The sequence below is a fragment of the Topomyia yanbarensis genome, chromosome 3, assembly GCF_030247195.1.
Source record: "Topomyia yanbarensis strain Yona2022 chromosome 3, ASM3024719v1, whole genome shotgun sequence".
NCBI classification, from domain to species: Eukaryota; Metazoa; Arthropoda; class Insecta; order Diptera; family Culicidae; genus Topomyia; species Topomyia yanbarensis.
This window is the reverse complement of record NC_080672.1, coordinates 88,136,232-88,154,388: the sequence shown is the minus strand read 5'-3', so window position 1 is coordinate 88,154,388 and position 18,157 is coordinate 88,136,232. Positions and strand designations below refer to the sequence as shown.

The following is an 18,157-nucleotide window of genomic DNA, read 5'->3' as shown; positions in this document are numbered from 1 at the left end:
CAATAATGCAATCCTCCGGTAAATCCACAACCCACGTAGGATGGCAGACATTAAGATTTCCAAATCTAAACTCAATCTTCACTTCTGAAAGAACAGGAATGAGCTGTCCCGAAACGGTCCTAATGAATTTTTTCTTGCAGTCTTCTGTTGGAATTGTCGATCTGTTTTTCAAAAACTTATGACTGATAAGTGTTTTCGCAGCACCGCAATCGATGATCGCCTCACACGGTGAACCGTTAACGTCTATTTTAGCGATATAACTGCCCTGATGTCGTGTGAGTGTATGAACATAATAAACATTGTGTGGAGCATTTTCATCCGCCAGTCTTTGCTCCTCTAGGCTGGCGTGCGATCGTTTCCCGAACTGCGTCTAAAGTTTCGTTTCTTTTTACGGTAAAAGTTAGTTTGCGTTCCTACTGTGGAACCATTCGCCTTCACTTCGTAAGCGATCGCTTCATCGTCGGATGTCTCACATGTGACCGATCCCTCGCTTTCCGTTGTAGCAGTTGTCACCATTCTTATCGTTTTCTGGGCCGATCTCGTTGCGTTGCGGCTATACTCTATCTGCAGAGCCAGCTGGAGCGCAGCATCTTGTGTTTGCAACCCAGCCAGGCGAACGCGATCCTGAACGACTGGATCGAGCAAGCCGTCGATGAAATGATTTAGGGCGATGATATCTCGCACATCGCTAGGACAATTGTAATATACGGACGAGACCAGTTTCTTTACATCGTCGGAAAAGTGAACGAGATCCTCATTGCGCTGTTGTTGTCTGGTTCTGAGCTGCGCATGGTGCAATCCTCTCCGTAGTTCGTCACCGAAACGTTTATTAAGAGCAGTTTTTAATGCACTATAATTTGCACGATTCCTGGTACTCAAATTGCGGAGCACTTCTAATGCCGGGCCTCTCAGCATCGCGGCTAAATACTTCGCACGTAGCTCTTCACTCCACCCATTTATATCAGCAGCAATTTCGAAAGAAAGAATGTAGTCGGACCACTGTTTGCTTCCATCGAACATGTCCGGAGTGATCTTAACGTAAGAAGCACGTGATACAATACTTGGCACATGTTCATTCGGGCCATGTATGATTGACACATCGTCACGACCGTCGTCTCCTTCGGACAGCATCGAGCGGTCGGCTTGTTGAACACCAGAAACGTTCGGATCGGCTACTGGTACGGTGTCGCAGCGTTTACCGGACTCATGTGGGGAACTATGAGTTATGGGTGCTCCAGTCAGCTGCAATGCATTCAATGCTACACTAAATTCTCTCATTGTTGTCAGAGCATTCACCTGGTTTTTCAACCGGCCTAACTCCTCTCCATATTCTTGTAGTTGGTCCGCCACTTCCATTCGAATGTCTCTAACAGACGAGGTTATGGTACTGTTAAGCACATCGAATTTGTCCATTAGTCCCCGGCGGTCATCTTCGTCTTTTCTCCGAAACTCAACGAACATGTCCCTAATACCCGCTAGCAATCTTGGACTCGGAACGCTCTCCTGCTCCTGGTTTCCCGGGAGTGGAGGCTCAGGTGAATCTCGTGGTGGTGATGACATAACCAAAAATCTGCACTTAAGGGTTTCACAACCCCACTTCTGACACCACTGTTACAGTTTTTGGCACAGACACTGTTATCCCGACAGTCGATTCGTCGGTTCCACGAAAACGCGAAATTCCTGCCCGAGCAGAAATTGGGTAAAGGAGTAGATAATTTCGGAACGAGATAAAACGCGTGCTATCGTAGCTGGTTAACTTTTATAATTGCCTTTTTCTCTCGCATACTTTTTGACAGCCCCCTATCATCACTGCTTCAATCTTATCTAGATGATACCCGTCAAATATTCTACTCGCTACGCAGACATAGATTCCGTAACAATATTAATCCTTCTTCTTACAATCCCAACCGTGTGCATTTCATAAATACTTCTGAATCTACTGTTTTCTTCGACACATCCATGAAAGATGAGATTATTGGAATTCCGGACCATATACGCCCACAAGTGGTTCCAAATATTTTTTATAATAAATTCCGAGAAGTCGACTGTTCTAAGATGTTTTATACTGACGGATCAAACCTCGAAGGGTCCACTGGCTTCGGTATTTTCAATCAAAAGTTCACCGCCTCCTACAAACTCAGTGACCCTGCTTCAGTTTACGCCGCAGAACTAGCTGCTATTCAGTATACCCTTGGAGTCATTGACACATTACCCGCAGACCATTACTTCATCGTCTCGGATAGTCTGAGTTCTATTGACGCTATTCGCTCGATGAAACATGGAAAGCACTCCTCGTATTTTTTGGGGAAAATACGGGAGCTACTGAGTGCTTTATCTGACAAATCTTTCCAGATTACCTTGGTGTGGGTCCCTTCTCATTGCTCCATTCCGGGCAATGAGAAGGCGGACTCCTTAGCTAAGGTGGGTGCCATTGAAGGTGACGTTTTTGAAAGACCAATTTGCTTCCACGAATTTTTCAGTATTACTCATCAGAGAACTCTCGAAAGTTGGCAAACCTCGTGGAGCAATGGGGAGCTAGGAAGGTGGCTACATTCGATAGTCCCTAAGGTATCGACGAAACCTTGGTTCAAGGGGATGGATGTGGGTCGTGACTTCATTCGTGTGATGTCTCGACTCATGGCGAACCATTACACGCTGGATGCACATCTCCGACGTATTGGGCTCGTGGAGAGTGGTATCTGCGCTTGTGGCGACGGTTATCACGATATAGAGCACATAGTCTGGGCGTGCACCGAGTACAGTTCCGCCAGGTCTCGGCTTATGGACACCCTCCGGGCCCGAGGAAGACCACCCAACGTCCCGGTTCGAGATGTGTTGGCAAGCCGCGATGTCCTCTATATGTCCCTTATATACACCTTCATAAAAACCATCAATATCCAACTTTAACTGCCCCTTTTTCCTTATCATTCTCAGAAACGCTCTCTTCCACCTGTACCATACACCCACGATGGTTTGATGCGACTCCAAGGCGACACAAAACATCCCTGTCGAATGAGCCAACAAACACGGGACCTAAAGCACGAACATCACACGCACAATTCGAAATGTAGCCGATCAACATCTGAGCCGCACTACGAAATCGTCTGGAGAAACCCCTGCCATCTCGAGAACGACCACCCGGCGTCCCAGTACATGATTCTTCCTGATGAAGACCACCCTGATTCTGTAATCCATCCGTTGATCTCCCGAAGTCTGAAACTGAAACAATGTTCTCCCCCTGTCATGTTTGTCCACCCTACTTCCCCTGACTCTTATACACAGAAGTAACACCCCTTCCCCCCCCCCCCCCCCCCCCCCAAATATCTTCATGAAGCATTTAGCTCTTCTTGCCTTTTCTAGTTTTAACTATTATATTATATGATCTCGTTTTAAAATACCCAACTCTACTACCACGTAAAATAACTCTAATTAATGTCTCCGAATCTTTACAAAATTTAATCACGCCCTCTAATTATTTCTACTTTTAAGATAGTCGTAGTTCCCCCTTAGTTAAACATTATTTGCTCCAATAATCTCATTGCTAAAAATGTCAAACCATATTGCCATAAAAACTAAATGACCCCTCTAATCTTACGAAAATTATACTACCCCCTTGTGTATATGTATAGCTATAAATTAGCCTTAGTTTAATTTCAAAAATCAATATGTAAGCCCCTAGTTTTAAGTAATTTAAAATGTGAAACAAAACAAAATTGGCACCTTTAAGCTAACGCAAACCTGCCTTATCAAATAAACGAATTGAAAAAAAAAAAAAAAAACAAACGCCTAACCTCCAAATGCCCGTGTTCGCGCGATCATGTATCGGTTTCGTCCGGAAACCCCTATTTTCGGCTCAAGTAGCATAAGTCCAATGCATTCGGGTGGACCAATCAAAAAGATGATGCTCACATCCACTAAACTAGACGTTCCATGGCGACATAAAATCGAATTTATACGCACGAAGTTATATACACGCGACAAACAAACATACAAATGCTTGAGCCCTTCGCGACTATCCGCGCAACCTACACCAGCGCTCTCGCAGACATGATAACATCCTGGTAATAATATGAACGTCGCAGCAATTATAAACATTCCAACGCGGTCTCAAGCGTGAACCTACCGTTCCTCGCACTCGCGCGATCATGAATCGGTCACGTCAGAAAGTCTCTATCCTCGATTCCAGAAGTCTAGGTCCATGCCTTCAATTGAATCAATTAAAGCTCTCATAAACACTGGACAACCCGGTCCAAGGAGACATAACCGGGAACTCTAGTGATATGGAGTAACTCACTCTTTGTCAGAATGTGATCCGTACACCGGAAACTAAATACCAGAATGACGGTCCGCGTGGCCATCCAAGGACACATGCTAATATGTGAATGGTAACAGGGTTACGAAATCGAATTTATTCACGCGAAGTCACATACATGCGAGCACACGCGACAAACACGTTTACATACGAAGGCTTAAGTTCTTCGCGATCATCTACGCACATCTACGTTCACGATCACGTAAACTTTATAACACTCCGGTAACAATGTAGTACTTACGAAGTTACAAACGCGGTCTCCAACGAGAACCCGCAAACGCGCACGATCATGAATCGGTCACGTCCGAAAATCTTTACCCTCCATTCTAGCAACTTAGGTCCATACATTCAGTTATACCAATCAAAAAATAAAGCTCATATCCACTAGACAACACGTTCCATGGCGACATGACTGACAACTCTGATGATATGGAAGAACCCATGTTCAAGAATCTGAACCCCACACGAAAAATAAGTACCAGATTCACGGTCGGCGCGCGATAATTCTAGAACACACACGAATAGGCGAAAGGCAAACGGTTCTAATAAAGAATTTATACACTCGAAGTTACATACAAACGCACACGCGATCGTTAAGGTACAAATGCTCGAACCATTCGCGATGATACAGGTGATTGCAAAGTCTCTACGCCCGCTCTTACCTGATCCGTACAATAAATATCACATTCAGAATCACGGCCCGCTTCAATTGGTCTGAATCATTGTTTTAGTGGGCGCCATTGCCTGTCTCGTCTGCAGTTGTAGTGCATGATTCTGACGGGGAGCCCTTCCGAGAACCTAGCTCTACAGCTCCAGCAGAACAACCCTCAAAAAAATTTGAAGACCAGGTGAAAACATTGGCGACCTTGATGTTTCATTGATTACATTAATGCTGAAACTGCTGCCGAGTAACACTTTTCATAAAACTATTGGTCCAAACCAAAAAATTGTTCCTTAAACATACAACTATATTATCCTGTGTACGATTTCTTAAATTCTATTTTGTTCCATTTGTATGGTCTCTTATATGTCAAAATATGACGCAAAAATTAGAAAAAAATACAAATCGTTGCAAAAAATTTAACAATCTACAAAACAAAAAAAATCTGTTCCGGGAAAATATAGCCAACGTAGCTATGAATATAAAAAAATATCAATTTTCAGATTACAGACTACCAGAATATATGAATCTCCGTTACATCAAAGCTCAAACTTATAATTCAGATGCATTATTAAGCTGTAGAAAAATGCTTAAATGGGCGTCAGTGATCCAGCTCTATTCGGAGGGTCCCCAACGATGATCTCACTATATTCCGACTGAGAGTTCCTCAACGGAGGAATTTCTCCCCACACCGATACCCGCTTTCTTGAGCCATTTAGCTCCCAGCTTTATCAAGATCTGCTCGGATATTATTAGGTGGTGAAACTACCCTACTCTAACTGATAGTTCCTCGGCGGCGGCGGAATTTCTCTCGGTGCCGATGTCTGTTTCCTGAGTCAATTAGCTCCCAGTCAATTACAACGTACCCTACTGTGAATTCCTCGGCGGTGGATTTATCCGATACCGTGAGCCAATAGGTGCTGAGGTCTGTCCAGCGATTCCGGGTGGAGCTTAGCTTCCGGTTCACTGGCGCACCAACAACCCGCTGCCGGCTGTTCGACGCGATCTACTCGAACTATTCCCCTTCGGTCGATCTAACCTACTCTCAAGCTAGCCGGTAGGGTGTCGAGGACGGTCCTGCGATTACACTGGACCCTTACGTCCGGGTCACTGGCGCCTCGATGGTTCGAACCCGGTACTGCGTCGCGTACTACTCAACTGGTCCTCAGTGGTGGATCTACTGTACTTCGGTGGAGGGTTTCCTTAGGCCAATTTTTTCCCAAACCCAATTTGTTGTTTCACGGCGGGTTTCCAAGTGGCAGCGCTGCTTTGTTGATCCCTTCGCTACTTAATCTGTAGCTCGGAGAGTATACTCGTCACTCTGTTGACCGCATCCTAGATATGATCATCGTGGCATATCTCTGCGATGATATTGTCGACTGTCATGCCGGGTAAACCTCTTTAAACTTCTTCGAACAAAGGGCATTCGAAGACCACGTGTTCCGGTGTCTCTGCACGTTCACACACTCCGGGCAAATAAGTGACGACTTCCGGAAGCATCTGTTTCCGAACAGGAACTGCGTCAAATGGAAATTCAGTTCTTCATGCTTCCTATGCACCCACGCCGACACATTTGGGATGAGTCGGTGGGTCCACCTTCCTTTATTCGCGTTGTCTCACTCTTACTAAGCCTAACTAAGCCTACTAAGCCAACGAGTCCGCTCGGATCAGTCTCCTTGCATTTTGTGTATATCTCCGATAGTAGGATTCCACGTCATAAGCCAGAATGATGTAGATAGGAATCATTCCGACAACGACCACCTCTGACGATATCGTTCTGTACGCGCTCGCGACACGAACAGCCATTACGCGAAACGTATTTGTCAGGTTCCGCTTAGAATTCAGCGCAGCAGTCCAGGCTGGTACGTCATACCTTAGTATTGATGATGAGATACCCGCCAGGAGACGTCTCGTGCTGCCTCTTCCTTACCAATCCGTCAGTTGCCCTCGCAGCCTTCTCACATTGCTGTTTTAATTGAACCGATCATCGACCATCCAACCCAGGTGCTTCGGCAAACGCATTGATGAAATTGAAGGTCCGCCGACGCTGATCACGACACGCTGGATTTTTTTAGGTTGCTGACCACCACTACCCCTGGCTTGTGGTAAGCCAGCTGTAACTTGACAGTAGCCATCCAGGTTTCCACAATGTCTATTGTCTCTGCCTGCAACATCTCCACCTCCTCAAGGGTTTCGCCGGTTATCGTCAGGACAGCATCAGCTGCAAAGCCGACGATCTCATCCCCCCTGAGCAGTTCCAGTGCTAACACTCCGTTGTATTCCAGAGCCCTTAAGTACCACCGCCGTGTGCCTAATCGACCTCTGCCCCATGTTTGTCTTTTAGACCAGCACTCGGTTCTGGAAGCAGCTTTGCAGAAGGTTTCACAGCTGGCATTGTTGAAAACGTTCTTCACGTCGATCGTTACCACGATGCAAGAGCGGTTACCCCTTTTGCTTCAACGCTTTCTTCGCACAGGCGATAACTGTGCGGTTGGCATCCACCACCGATATCCCTTTCCGGAATCCAGTAGGCATATAGGCCGATACGATGCTGTATATACTGGTAGCTTGCCTGGTTTTGGCAGCAACAGCCAAGCAAAGCCATCGTCCAGGAATTTCTGTGGAACTATTCTGAACACGTCCGAAAACGCCAGGATCGCGACCTTCAGCGCCACGTTGGGAATATCGTCCGGACCGGAAGCTGTCTTTGCTTTCAGCCCTTTCACCACTATAAGGAACCACCGTCTGCCTCGACGTACGATGTAGGTGACCACGCGATTGTGTCGTGCTTTGGGTAAAGACTCTCCACGATAATTTTCGGTTTGTCAGTTAGCTTGTCAGTTTAGCTGGTGTCGTTGGGCCCTTGATCTGAGCCATCACGGCACGGTAAGCACTGTCCCAGTTATTAGCGTCTACTTCTCAGCACAGCTCTTTGCAGAAACCCATCTTAAACTCTGCTCTGACTGCCTCAAATTTCGCTCTCTGAACGCGTCTTTTGGCTTTTAGGCAGGCAGCACGGAGGATGCTGAGCCATTCACCTTCACAGTTACGTCACATGTCCTCGCTAATTTTTCCGACAGCTCATCGCCTTTCTTAATTGGAGCGAGGCTGTCAGTGCGAAGTACTTCCACAAAAAGGTCCATGTCGAAGTCCATGTCGCATTACAATGCAATTCCGCCGATCAACTGTATAGTGGATCGCCTGGTGGTCGCTATATGTATACTGCTCACTAACTCGCCAATTCATGTGATTCATATGCGACGGACTAAAAAAGTTACGTTGATGGTGGATTCCCGATCGTTTTTACGGAATGTGTAACCTCTTGCGTTGGTCAGTCTGCTACCCCGCTTTACGGCCCAGGCGTTAAAATTTCCTTGTATAACAACCGGTGTTCGTCCGACTTGCGAGTCGGTTAGTGCGTCTAGCTTCCGATTGTACTGCTCTGGTGTCCACCGTGCGGGAACATAACAGCTACGTACGAATACGCCGTTAATCCTGGCGATTAGAAAGCCTTCGTATGTTCTATATCTTGGACAGGGAAATTGCCACTCACTTGGATTGCCGCCATTCCTGCTATCCACTATCCACCACCCAGTTATCGTTATCGGGAGGAACATGATACGGCTCTGCAATAATTGCAGCGTCGCACTTCGTTCCTGCTGTTGACTGCCATAACAGTTGCTGTGCAATGTCGCTATGATTAAGATTGAGCTGGGTTATTTCCACCATCTTTGGCCTGCCTTCGCCTTTTGTATTCTGGGCATAAGAAGACTCCCGTCATGTGATACTTCCCGCCTTCATTCGTGCAGAGCAAATGCTTTGATTGCTTTGTGCAGTCACCAGCAATGTCACATTTTCTGCACAGATCTGGACCTTTAGCTAGCCACCTGAAGTACCTCTTCGTTGGTTTAGTGGCTCTAGGGAGCAATCGTAACGAGCACACCTATCATTCGACTTTGATCTTACCGCTCGACATAAGTTGGTTGGCTGCTGGTGGCAATAAATATATCACAGCTTTCTGTGTGCCAGTATACGCCTTCCTTAACCTGATTGACATCTATTCTTTCTCCATATTACATTGCTCTATTATTGCACTCCTCACTTCGTCTTTTGTTGTAATCTCGTTCTGAGGCCTGCACTCGACCACCGCTTCCTGGACTAAAGCTCTCACGTTCCCTTCTTCTCCCACTGCCACGAGTTCCCGATAGGTTGAGCTCGTAATCAATGGACCCTTCTTCAGTTCGAACAGCATCTCACCTTTGTGAGTGTGCCTGGTTCTGTGTTCTGTGTTCTCCCCCAGTTCCTTCAGTTTGGTATCCTCTCTCACCCTTTTGAGGATCGCAGCGTACGTCACGCCGTCGTTTGCTTTAATGGCTAGAGCGTCTTCCTTATACCGCTTCTGGCGCAGTCGAAGGTCTTCTTTTCATCCCTTTCTTTCTGTTTTTGTCCTCCTTTCTTCTACGGTTTCTTCGGTTCGCTATCTACTTTCTATTTGTCGACCTTTTTGCTGTCCTTCACCGATCTCCGGAATGTGCTTCTTCGGTGCTTCCCCGTCTCCGAGAATTTCCCTTACTCTTTTCGCAGAACGGGTATACCGATCATTCATCGTTCGGCTACTTCAAAAAAAAATTACTCAATTAGATATGTCCATACAAAGTTTGATAAAAATTGCATCATTAAACGTATTATTATTATTATTTACGGAATATTTTCTATGAGGAAAGCATTTTTCGTTCCAAACTTTTAAAATTACCTTAAGGAATCGAAACAAGTGTAATTTTGGTTTTAAATTTAAGAACCGATAGAACACGTTGGTAAAGGCTGGGTAATGCGTAAGCCTCTTCCCAGCAACTCCTATCCCTACCTCCCCTTGGTACTGGCCGGGAACTACGAGCAACCTTAGGGAACTTTGGTCATAGGCTGACAGGGAAGGGGGGGGGGGGGGGGGTTGCTGCTGCAAGCCTGAGCGCCTGAGCGTCTGATCTCCATGAGGAGCGGCTCAAAACAGCGTCTGTTCCCCATGTTAGGGGCGGCTGATCATCGTCCGAGTGCCAGTGAAGGACTCCAAGCTAAACTGAGCACTATGGTCCTCCGGAAAGTTAGGGGGTTGGTGTCAGGCCCTGCGAGCCAACCGTAAAAAACCAATTGCAGCGAAAAGTCAACAGGATAAGAATGCGAACCGATACCAATGGCGACGACCACTGCGACGAAAAGGGACTAGCGATTGGAAGCTCGGAACGTGGAACTGCAGATCTCTCAACTCCATCGGGAGCACCCGCGTACTCGCCGATGTTCTCAAGGACCCCGGGTTCAGAATCGTAGCGTTGCAGGAAGTATGTTGGGCAGGATCCATGGTGCGAACGTTTAGAGGTAATCATACCATCTACCAGAGCTGCGGCAACACACATGAGCTAGGGACAGCTTTTATTGTGATGGGCGATATGCAAAGGCGCGTGATCGGTTGGTGTCCGATCGACGAAAGAATGTACAGTTTGAGGATCAAAGGCCGTTTCTTCAACATCAGCATAATAAACGTGCACAGCCCTAACTCCGGAAGCACCGTAGATGACAAAGACGCAGCTCGAACGAGAATACAACCCCTGCCCAAGCCACGACGTCAAGATCATCATTGGGGACTTGAACGCTCGGGTAGGCCAGGAGGAGGAATTCAAACCGATGATTAGAAAATTCAGTGCTCACCAGCTGACGAATGAGAACGGCCTTCGACTCATTGATTTCGCCGCCTCCAAGAACATGGCCATTCGTAGCACCTTCTGCCAGCACAGCCTCTCTTATCGTTACACCTGGAGATCACCGCTACAGACGAAATCGCAAATCGACCACGTCCTGATCGATGGACGGCACTTCTCCGACATTATCGACGTCAGGACCTATCGTGTCGCTAACATCGACTCTGACCACTACCTGGTGATGGTTAAATTGCGCCCAAAACTATCCGTCATTAATCATGTACGGTACCGACGGCCGCCTCGGTACAATCTGGAGCGACTGAAGCAACCAGATGTCGCCATTGCATACGCGCGGCCCCTCGAGGCAGCGTTGCCGGACGAGGGAGAGCTCGACGGCCCAGCCATCAACAACGTAGCTGAGGACATTGTCGGGTACGAGAAACGGAGACGACGGAACAATTGGTTCGACGAAGAGTGCAGAGCGGTTTTGGAGGAGAAGAATGCAGCGCGAGCGGTCATGCTGCAGCATGGAACCTGACAGAATGTGGAACGATACAAACAGAAGCTGAGGCAGCAGACACGCCTGTTCCGGGAGAAAAAACGCCGCCTGGATGAAGCGGAGTGCGAAGAAATTGAACTTATGTGCCGTTCTCAAGATACACGGAAGTTCTACCAGAAGCTCAAAGCATCCCGCAAAGGCTTCGTGCCGCAAGCCGAAATATGTAGGGATAAGGATGGGAGCCTGCTGACGGACAACCGTGAGGTGATCGAAAGATGGAAGCAGCACTTCGACGAGTACCTGAACGGCAAGGAGAATGTAGGTTTGTATGCTTGATGACCAAGGCAACGGAGGATTTGACTACGTCAGTGCAATTGGGGACGGGAATGAACCAACTCCCACGTTGAGGGAAGTTAAGAATCCAACAGCTCAAGAACAACAAAGCAGCTGGCAAAGATGGTATCGCAGCAGAACTTATCAAGTTGAGTCCGGAAAAGTTGGCCGCTTGTCTGCACCGGTTAGTAGTCAGGATCTGAAAAACCGAACAGGAGGAGTTGAAAGAAGGGGTGATCTGCCCCATTCACAAGAAAGGCGACCATTTGGAGTGTGAGAACTTCCGAGCGATCACCATTTTGAATGCCGCCTACAAAGTGCTATCTCAGATCATCTTCCGTCGTCTATCTCCTAAAGTAAATGAGTTCGTGGGAAGTTATCAAGCCGGCTTTATCGATGGCCGGTCGACAACGGACCAGATCTTCACCGTACGGCAAATCCTCCAGAAATGCCTTGAATACCAGGTCCCAACGCATCACCTGGTCATCGACTTCAAGGCGGTATACGACAGTATCGACCGCGTAGAACAATGGAAAATCATGGACGAAAACAACTTTCCCGGGAGGCTGACTCGACCGTTCAAAGCAACGATGTGCGGTATACAAAAAAGCGTGAGGATTGCGGATGAACTTTCCAGTTCATTCGAATCTCGACGGGGACTGACACAAAGTGATGGACTCTCATGTCTACTATTCAACATCGCTCTAGAAGGTGTGATGCGACGAGCCGGGCTCAACAGCCGGGGCACGATCTTCACGAAATCCGGCCAATTTGTATGCTTCGCGGACGACATGGACATTATCGCCCGAACATTTGGAACGGTGGCAGACCTGTACACCCGCCTGAAACGCGAAGCAGCGAAGGTCGGACTGGTGGTAAATGCGTCCAAAACAAAGCATATGCTGGTAGGCGGAACCGAAAACGACAGGATCCGGCTAGGAAACAGCGTTACGATCGACGGGGATACCTTCGAGGTAGTGGAGAATTTTGACTACCTTGGATCCTTATTGACGGCTGACAATAACGTGAGCCGTGAAATACGAAGACGCATCATCAGTGGAAGTCGGGCCTACTATGGGGTCCAGAAGAAACTGCGGTCAAGAAAGATTCACCCCCGCACCAAATGCACCATGTACAAAACGCTTATAAGACCGGCAGTTCTCTACGGGCACGAGACTTGGACCATGCTCAAGGAGGACCTGCAAGCGCTAGGAGTTTTCGAGCGACGGGTGCTAGGACGATCTTCGGCGGTGTGTAGGAGAACGGTATGTGGCGAAGAAGGATGAACCACGAGAGTTATGGCGAACCCAGTATCCAAAAGATAACCAAAGCTGAAAGGATACGGTGGGCAGGGCATGTTGCAAGAATGCCGGACAACAATCCTGCAAAGATGGTGTTCGCTAATGATCCGGTTGCTACAAAAAGGCAAGGAGCGCAGAGAGCACGATGGGCGGACCAGGTGGAACGTGATTTGGCGAGTGTTGGACGTAACCGACGTTGGAGAGCTGCAGCTACAAATCGAGTATTGTGGAGGCAAATTGTTGATTCAGTGTTATCATGAAATTGATGTTGAACTAAATAATAGAATGAATGAATGAGAACACGTTATTCCTATTACCATTAATTTCCATCTATTAAAAGTCAAGGGCAATCATACAAGTTATTTTAATTTAGTTTTTTTTATTTCGATTATATAGGTTTTAGCCTTAATGTCATTCGCCTCTTCGGGTTATAAAAATCTCTTATGAAAAATTTCTAACCCTATGTGCGGGGTCGCGACTCGAATCCAGGTGCGCTGCGTGCAAGGCAATCAATTTACTAACTACGCTACGCCTACCCCAAATTTAGTTAGGTTAGGTAATCAATAATGAAATCCAAAGCTTGTAAACATTTGAATAAATAATAATCTATTCTAACCATACTGAGAAGTCTTCGAAGAATTTAACTTGATTTCGAAATAAGTAAGTGATTACCCATAAATCCAAACGGGGTTACAGTCATTCCGATCGAAGGATTCTTAAATTCTGCACTAACCAACTGTTCGATTCCCATATTGCATACGGTCCGATTCAGCTCCAACTTTCCAAAAACACAAAGAGAACACGAAAATTACCCATCCATCAAGTTGGCAGTATCATAACTCAAGCATCATGTATCCACTATTGGCACCGTTCGGCAGTCCATCGCAAAAGTAATCATTACTAGGATGGATTTTAATTAAACCCTGTTCCGTAGTGCCGCAAACGACTGCCCTGCAGCGCGACCGGCACCATCAACTGCATTCTTCAGTAATTAGCATATTAATGCACTCTTGACCGTGCGAAATGCCCCTCGACTCGCTCTTCTCGAAGGGACGCGTAACAATGTTGTGCCGACATCGGTCGGTAATTACCTGCGCTGCATCGATGACCTTCATTCCCCTCCCCCTCCCATCGTACTAACCAAACTATGCATTGATAACTGCAATTAATGTCCCCATCTCGTTTCCATTCCAGGTGACGTTCTGTCCGGGGTATGTTTCGTGGGCCAGCTGGACACTCACTCGTTGGCAATGTTCCTGCTGATTCCACTGTGCATATACCTGTCGCTGGGTGCAATCTTCCTGCTGGCCGGGTTTGTGTCCCTGTTTCGGATTCGAACCGTCATGAAGCACGACGGCACCCGAACGGACAAACTGGAACGATTGATGCTACGGATCGGATTCTTCAGTGGTCTCTTTATCCTACCCTCACTAGGATATTTGGGTTGTTTGATCTACGAGTTCTACAACTTCGACGATTGGATGATCCAGTGGAACCGGCAGATGTGTAGGATCTTTTCGATACCGTGTCCGGCCACCAAGTACAACAGCAGCATGGTACCGGAGGAGGAGAAACCGATCTTTCACATCTACATGGCGAAGTACGTGTGCTCGATGCTGGTCGGTGTGACGTCCAGCGTTTGGCTGTGGTCCGGAAAGACCGTGGTCAGCTGGCGACAGTTTGCGGAACGGTTGCAGGGAAAGGACAGCCGCAGTCGGGGAGCTTACGTTTAGAAGGGAGCTCGTGCGGGGTTAGTCCAGTGAATGTAATTGCATTTAGCTAACGCAGATTTCCGGAGACTTATGACACCTGTTTTTCTCGAACATTTATAGAGTTTATGAGAACGTTTCTTGGGCGGCCCCAACAGTAAATAAGTGGTAAACTTTTGAAACCAAAGCTACATATCGGAATGTAGCGAAGTAAATGTGTAACATAGATTTACAGACGTGTTTTGTCGGTAGATCCCTTAGGCTTTAGGTGCGTGAGTAGTGCGTACGTACATTACACATCATCACATGCCGTAATGAGTTCGACAACGATCGAGAAACGGCGAAAAAATCGACAATCGATTTTTTGTCGATTGCAAATCAAATCACTAAGTTGGTAAATCTAATGCAACAGACTGTCCGTATATCAGTTGAGAAATACTCCTAAACTAATTAGTTTCCCAGAACGTTGTTGAACTCACGAACGGAAGTATAAGTAGAAAGCGAATAATCAAAATAAAACTCCTTAGAATATTACGTAGCTGCTAAGTTCTTCTGTAAATTAGTCAGTCGTAGTCGGCGCATGTTTCCGAAAAAAAAATCTAACTTGAGTGTGTTGATCTGTTTTTAATTTTTTTAACCATGAAAACCGCTTTACCCAGTCATGGGTTAGCGAATCAACAATTTCAGTTTTATTCACACCTTGAATAAACGTCGCCAAATATGTAGAAAGTTCAGCAATTTTATGTTGAACATATGCACATAGGAATTTCAGTTCATTTGCATACGTAAGTTGAGTCATTGATTGATTGATTGAACCGAATCTCATTGGTTTGATACATTCGAAGCGATATGAACGTTGTTTCACCTCTACTTTTTAAGATGTAGTTTTAAGCTGATCGAATTGTGTCATACAAAAACAGACTGCGAGTATAAAATAGTTTATTATGTACGATTGTAAAAAGTATTACTAATCAACCCGGCGGTAGACGTTTACGGAACTAGTTAAGTGGAATGCGACCTTAGAAAAACTGTAACATATTAAAATAAATACGAACTAATGCATCGTTGGTATCATTCGGAAAACGAAACCCTTTACACAACCAGACAACAAATAAAATGCTATAAAAAAAATTTAAGTCTTTTAATTGTTTCTCACTCACATCACAACTCAATATCGTTCGGTAAGGTTTGAACCGGTGCGTGCCAGCAACAGACCGGTCTGTCCCCATTCGGCAGCTGAAAATCCCGTAACCGATTGGCAGCAGATGAAAAAAAACAGTCGGGCTATTGTTTTCTAATGCGCGTACAGCTGTAAATACGGAAACCTCCGTTCTGGAAGGAGATAAATTAGAGGGGGAAAACACACTCACAGCATTCAACCGATATCGATAACACGTTGTTTACCTGCCATCCAGTGGCGTAGCCAGAAATTTGGTTTGGAGGGGGTTTTGACGAAAATCTTCGATTTTTCAAAAATGTTGGCGGGTCTATTGATGACATTTAATCTGTAGGCTGCGATCGACTGGGTACTACTGTGTTCTGCACTAATAGCGAAATGGGATGGTGTGAGCGGGCATGAGCGCTATAACCCTACCGTAGGCAGAACTAAATACCTGTCGCAGGTGTCAGTTATGTTGGGTGTCGGACTACGAGACAGGTTAGGTCAAGTTCAACGAGTAGTTCAAAAACACCACTTTACTAACAATCAAGCAGAAAAGGATGAGTTGAAAATTCGCAACTTCGAAACCGTAGCATTGGAAGAGCTTTGATAGACGGGGCAGAAGGTGTGGAAATGCGGGGATTGAGCGACGGCACAAGAGCTGGGCAAAATACGCCAACGCGTGATCAAGTGGCAGGCGATCAGCAAAAGGATGTGTGTAGTGTGGATCAAAGGCCATTTCTTCGACTACAGCATTATCTATGTACACTGACCTCACGAAACCGAGAAAGATGCATTATATGCGCAGCTGGAGCATGTCTATGATAGCTGCCTATGGCGGAATGTTAAGCTCGTCATCGTTGATATAAACATTCTGATAGGCCGGGGCATTGTATAAACCGGTTATCGCACAGGATAATCTGTAAACCTTATAAATAATGTGCAGAAATTCTCATGATTGATTAGTATATTATGACGAACACCTAAATAGCGAAGCAGAAGACGACAAGAGTATTGCAAGAATCAACTTGGACACGCGTGCAGTCGACGACAGATTCCGGATCTACCTAAGATTCATGAAAAAATAGGACGGTTGAATCACTGACAATGATCAACTGTCATGTGAGCTACTCAAACACAGAGTAGAGGAATTGGCTAGAACACTCCACTGGGTGCTTTTGAAGATCTGAAAGGAGGATATTTTACCGAAGTATAGGATATAGGGAGTAGTATGTCCCATCTATGAAAATGGTGTTAAGCGGGAACTAATTACCGATTAATCACATTACTGAACTGCCCTTGTATGCAAAGGTGACGTAAATGCCATTGAGTATATTTTTGAGGAAATCAATTTTCAAATCTTGCATGGTGCGAGTAAAAGCATGCTTTCTCCACTTTGATTTTCGTATTTCAACAGGTTATTTTTAATTTTCATTTGAAGTCGTTTGCACTGAAAGATGCGAATTTTCATAGGGAACTTAAAAAAACGAAAAAGTTAAATTTTACCAAAGTGGCGTTGAAGTCACTTTTGCATACTAGAATAGTAAACGTCATCTACAAGGTGTTCTCCCAAATTCTTTGTTGCCGCCTATCTTCAAGCAAGCTATTTGCAATAACATTCTTGAAAACTTTGCTGAAGACACTAAGTCTCGAACTAAATTTGATTGGAATTAGAAATGTATCCAACTGGAAAAGCTAGTGGAACTTTATATAAGTGATAACCTAAAAAAAATCAAATGCGCATAAAAACCGATTCTGACCTGTTAGAGACAAGCGTAAAGTGCCATTTTTCATCAGTTTCTATGTAGGCGTTTTCATTGAGCTATTTTGATTGATATTTGCATGATTTATCAACTATAGGATCCTCACTAAAATATTAGTTACAAGATCCCATTCTCACAATTTACAAAAAGTCCCCATAACGTTTAAAACATTAGGTTTTCAATGTAATGAACAGATAATAAACTTTAAATTATTATTTAAATATTTAGTAAACTAGTCAGCATCAAACTTTTTTTCTGCAATTGAAATATTTTGGTTTGGAGGGGGTTTTAACCCCCAAAACCCCCCCTTGGCTACGCCACTGCTGCCATCATACTGGTAATGATGGAGTTTGGATCTATAGTTCCCTCCTTTTCGCCGTTGAATTGTATGGCGAATGGCACAGAGCAGAACGATAGTGGAAGAGCAGGAAAAACTAGTTTTTTACTGTTTTGCTGTTCTTTTGGACGTTGGAGCTGGGTGAATAAGTTGCAGTTGAGTGCATGATGGTGGAAAAACAGGTAGGTAGGGATGTTGGTTTTTTGACATTGAAAATGTCTTACTTCACTATCTGGGGCTGTCCTTCAAAAATCTTAACCTTCTTTAGATGTTAACTTTTTGTAACGAATAAGGTGCTAAGGGGTCATATTGATCCCGATTTCGAACTCAGTTTTAGGACACATTTTCAGTCAAATCTATATGAAGCTGTACCGAAATTGTGTGTTGGAGTTT

General features: G+C 45.5%; 1 protein-coding gene across 1 annotated transcript in view; it reads left to right on the top strand.

Moving 5' to 3' along the window:
• Positions 1–15,634, top strand: part of LOC131686688 (frizzled-like) — a 120,991-nt gene extending 105,357 nt beyond the window's left edge. Inside the window, exon 5 of the mRNA XM_058970571.1 lies at positions 13,991–15,634. Within this exon, the coding sequence (XP_058826554.1) occupies positions 13,991–14,529 (539 nt within the window). The 3' untranslated portion in view covers positions 14,530–15,634. The remainder of the gene's footprint in view (positions 1–13,990) is intronic.
• Positions 15,635–18,157: the final 2,523 nt, after the last annotated feature.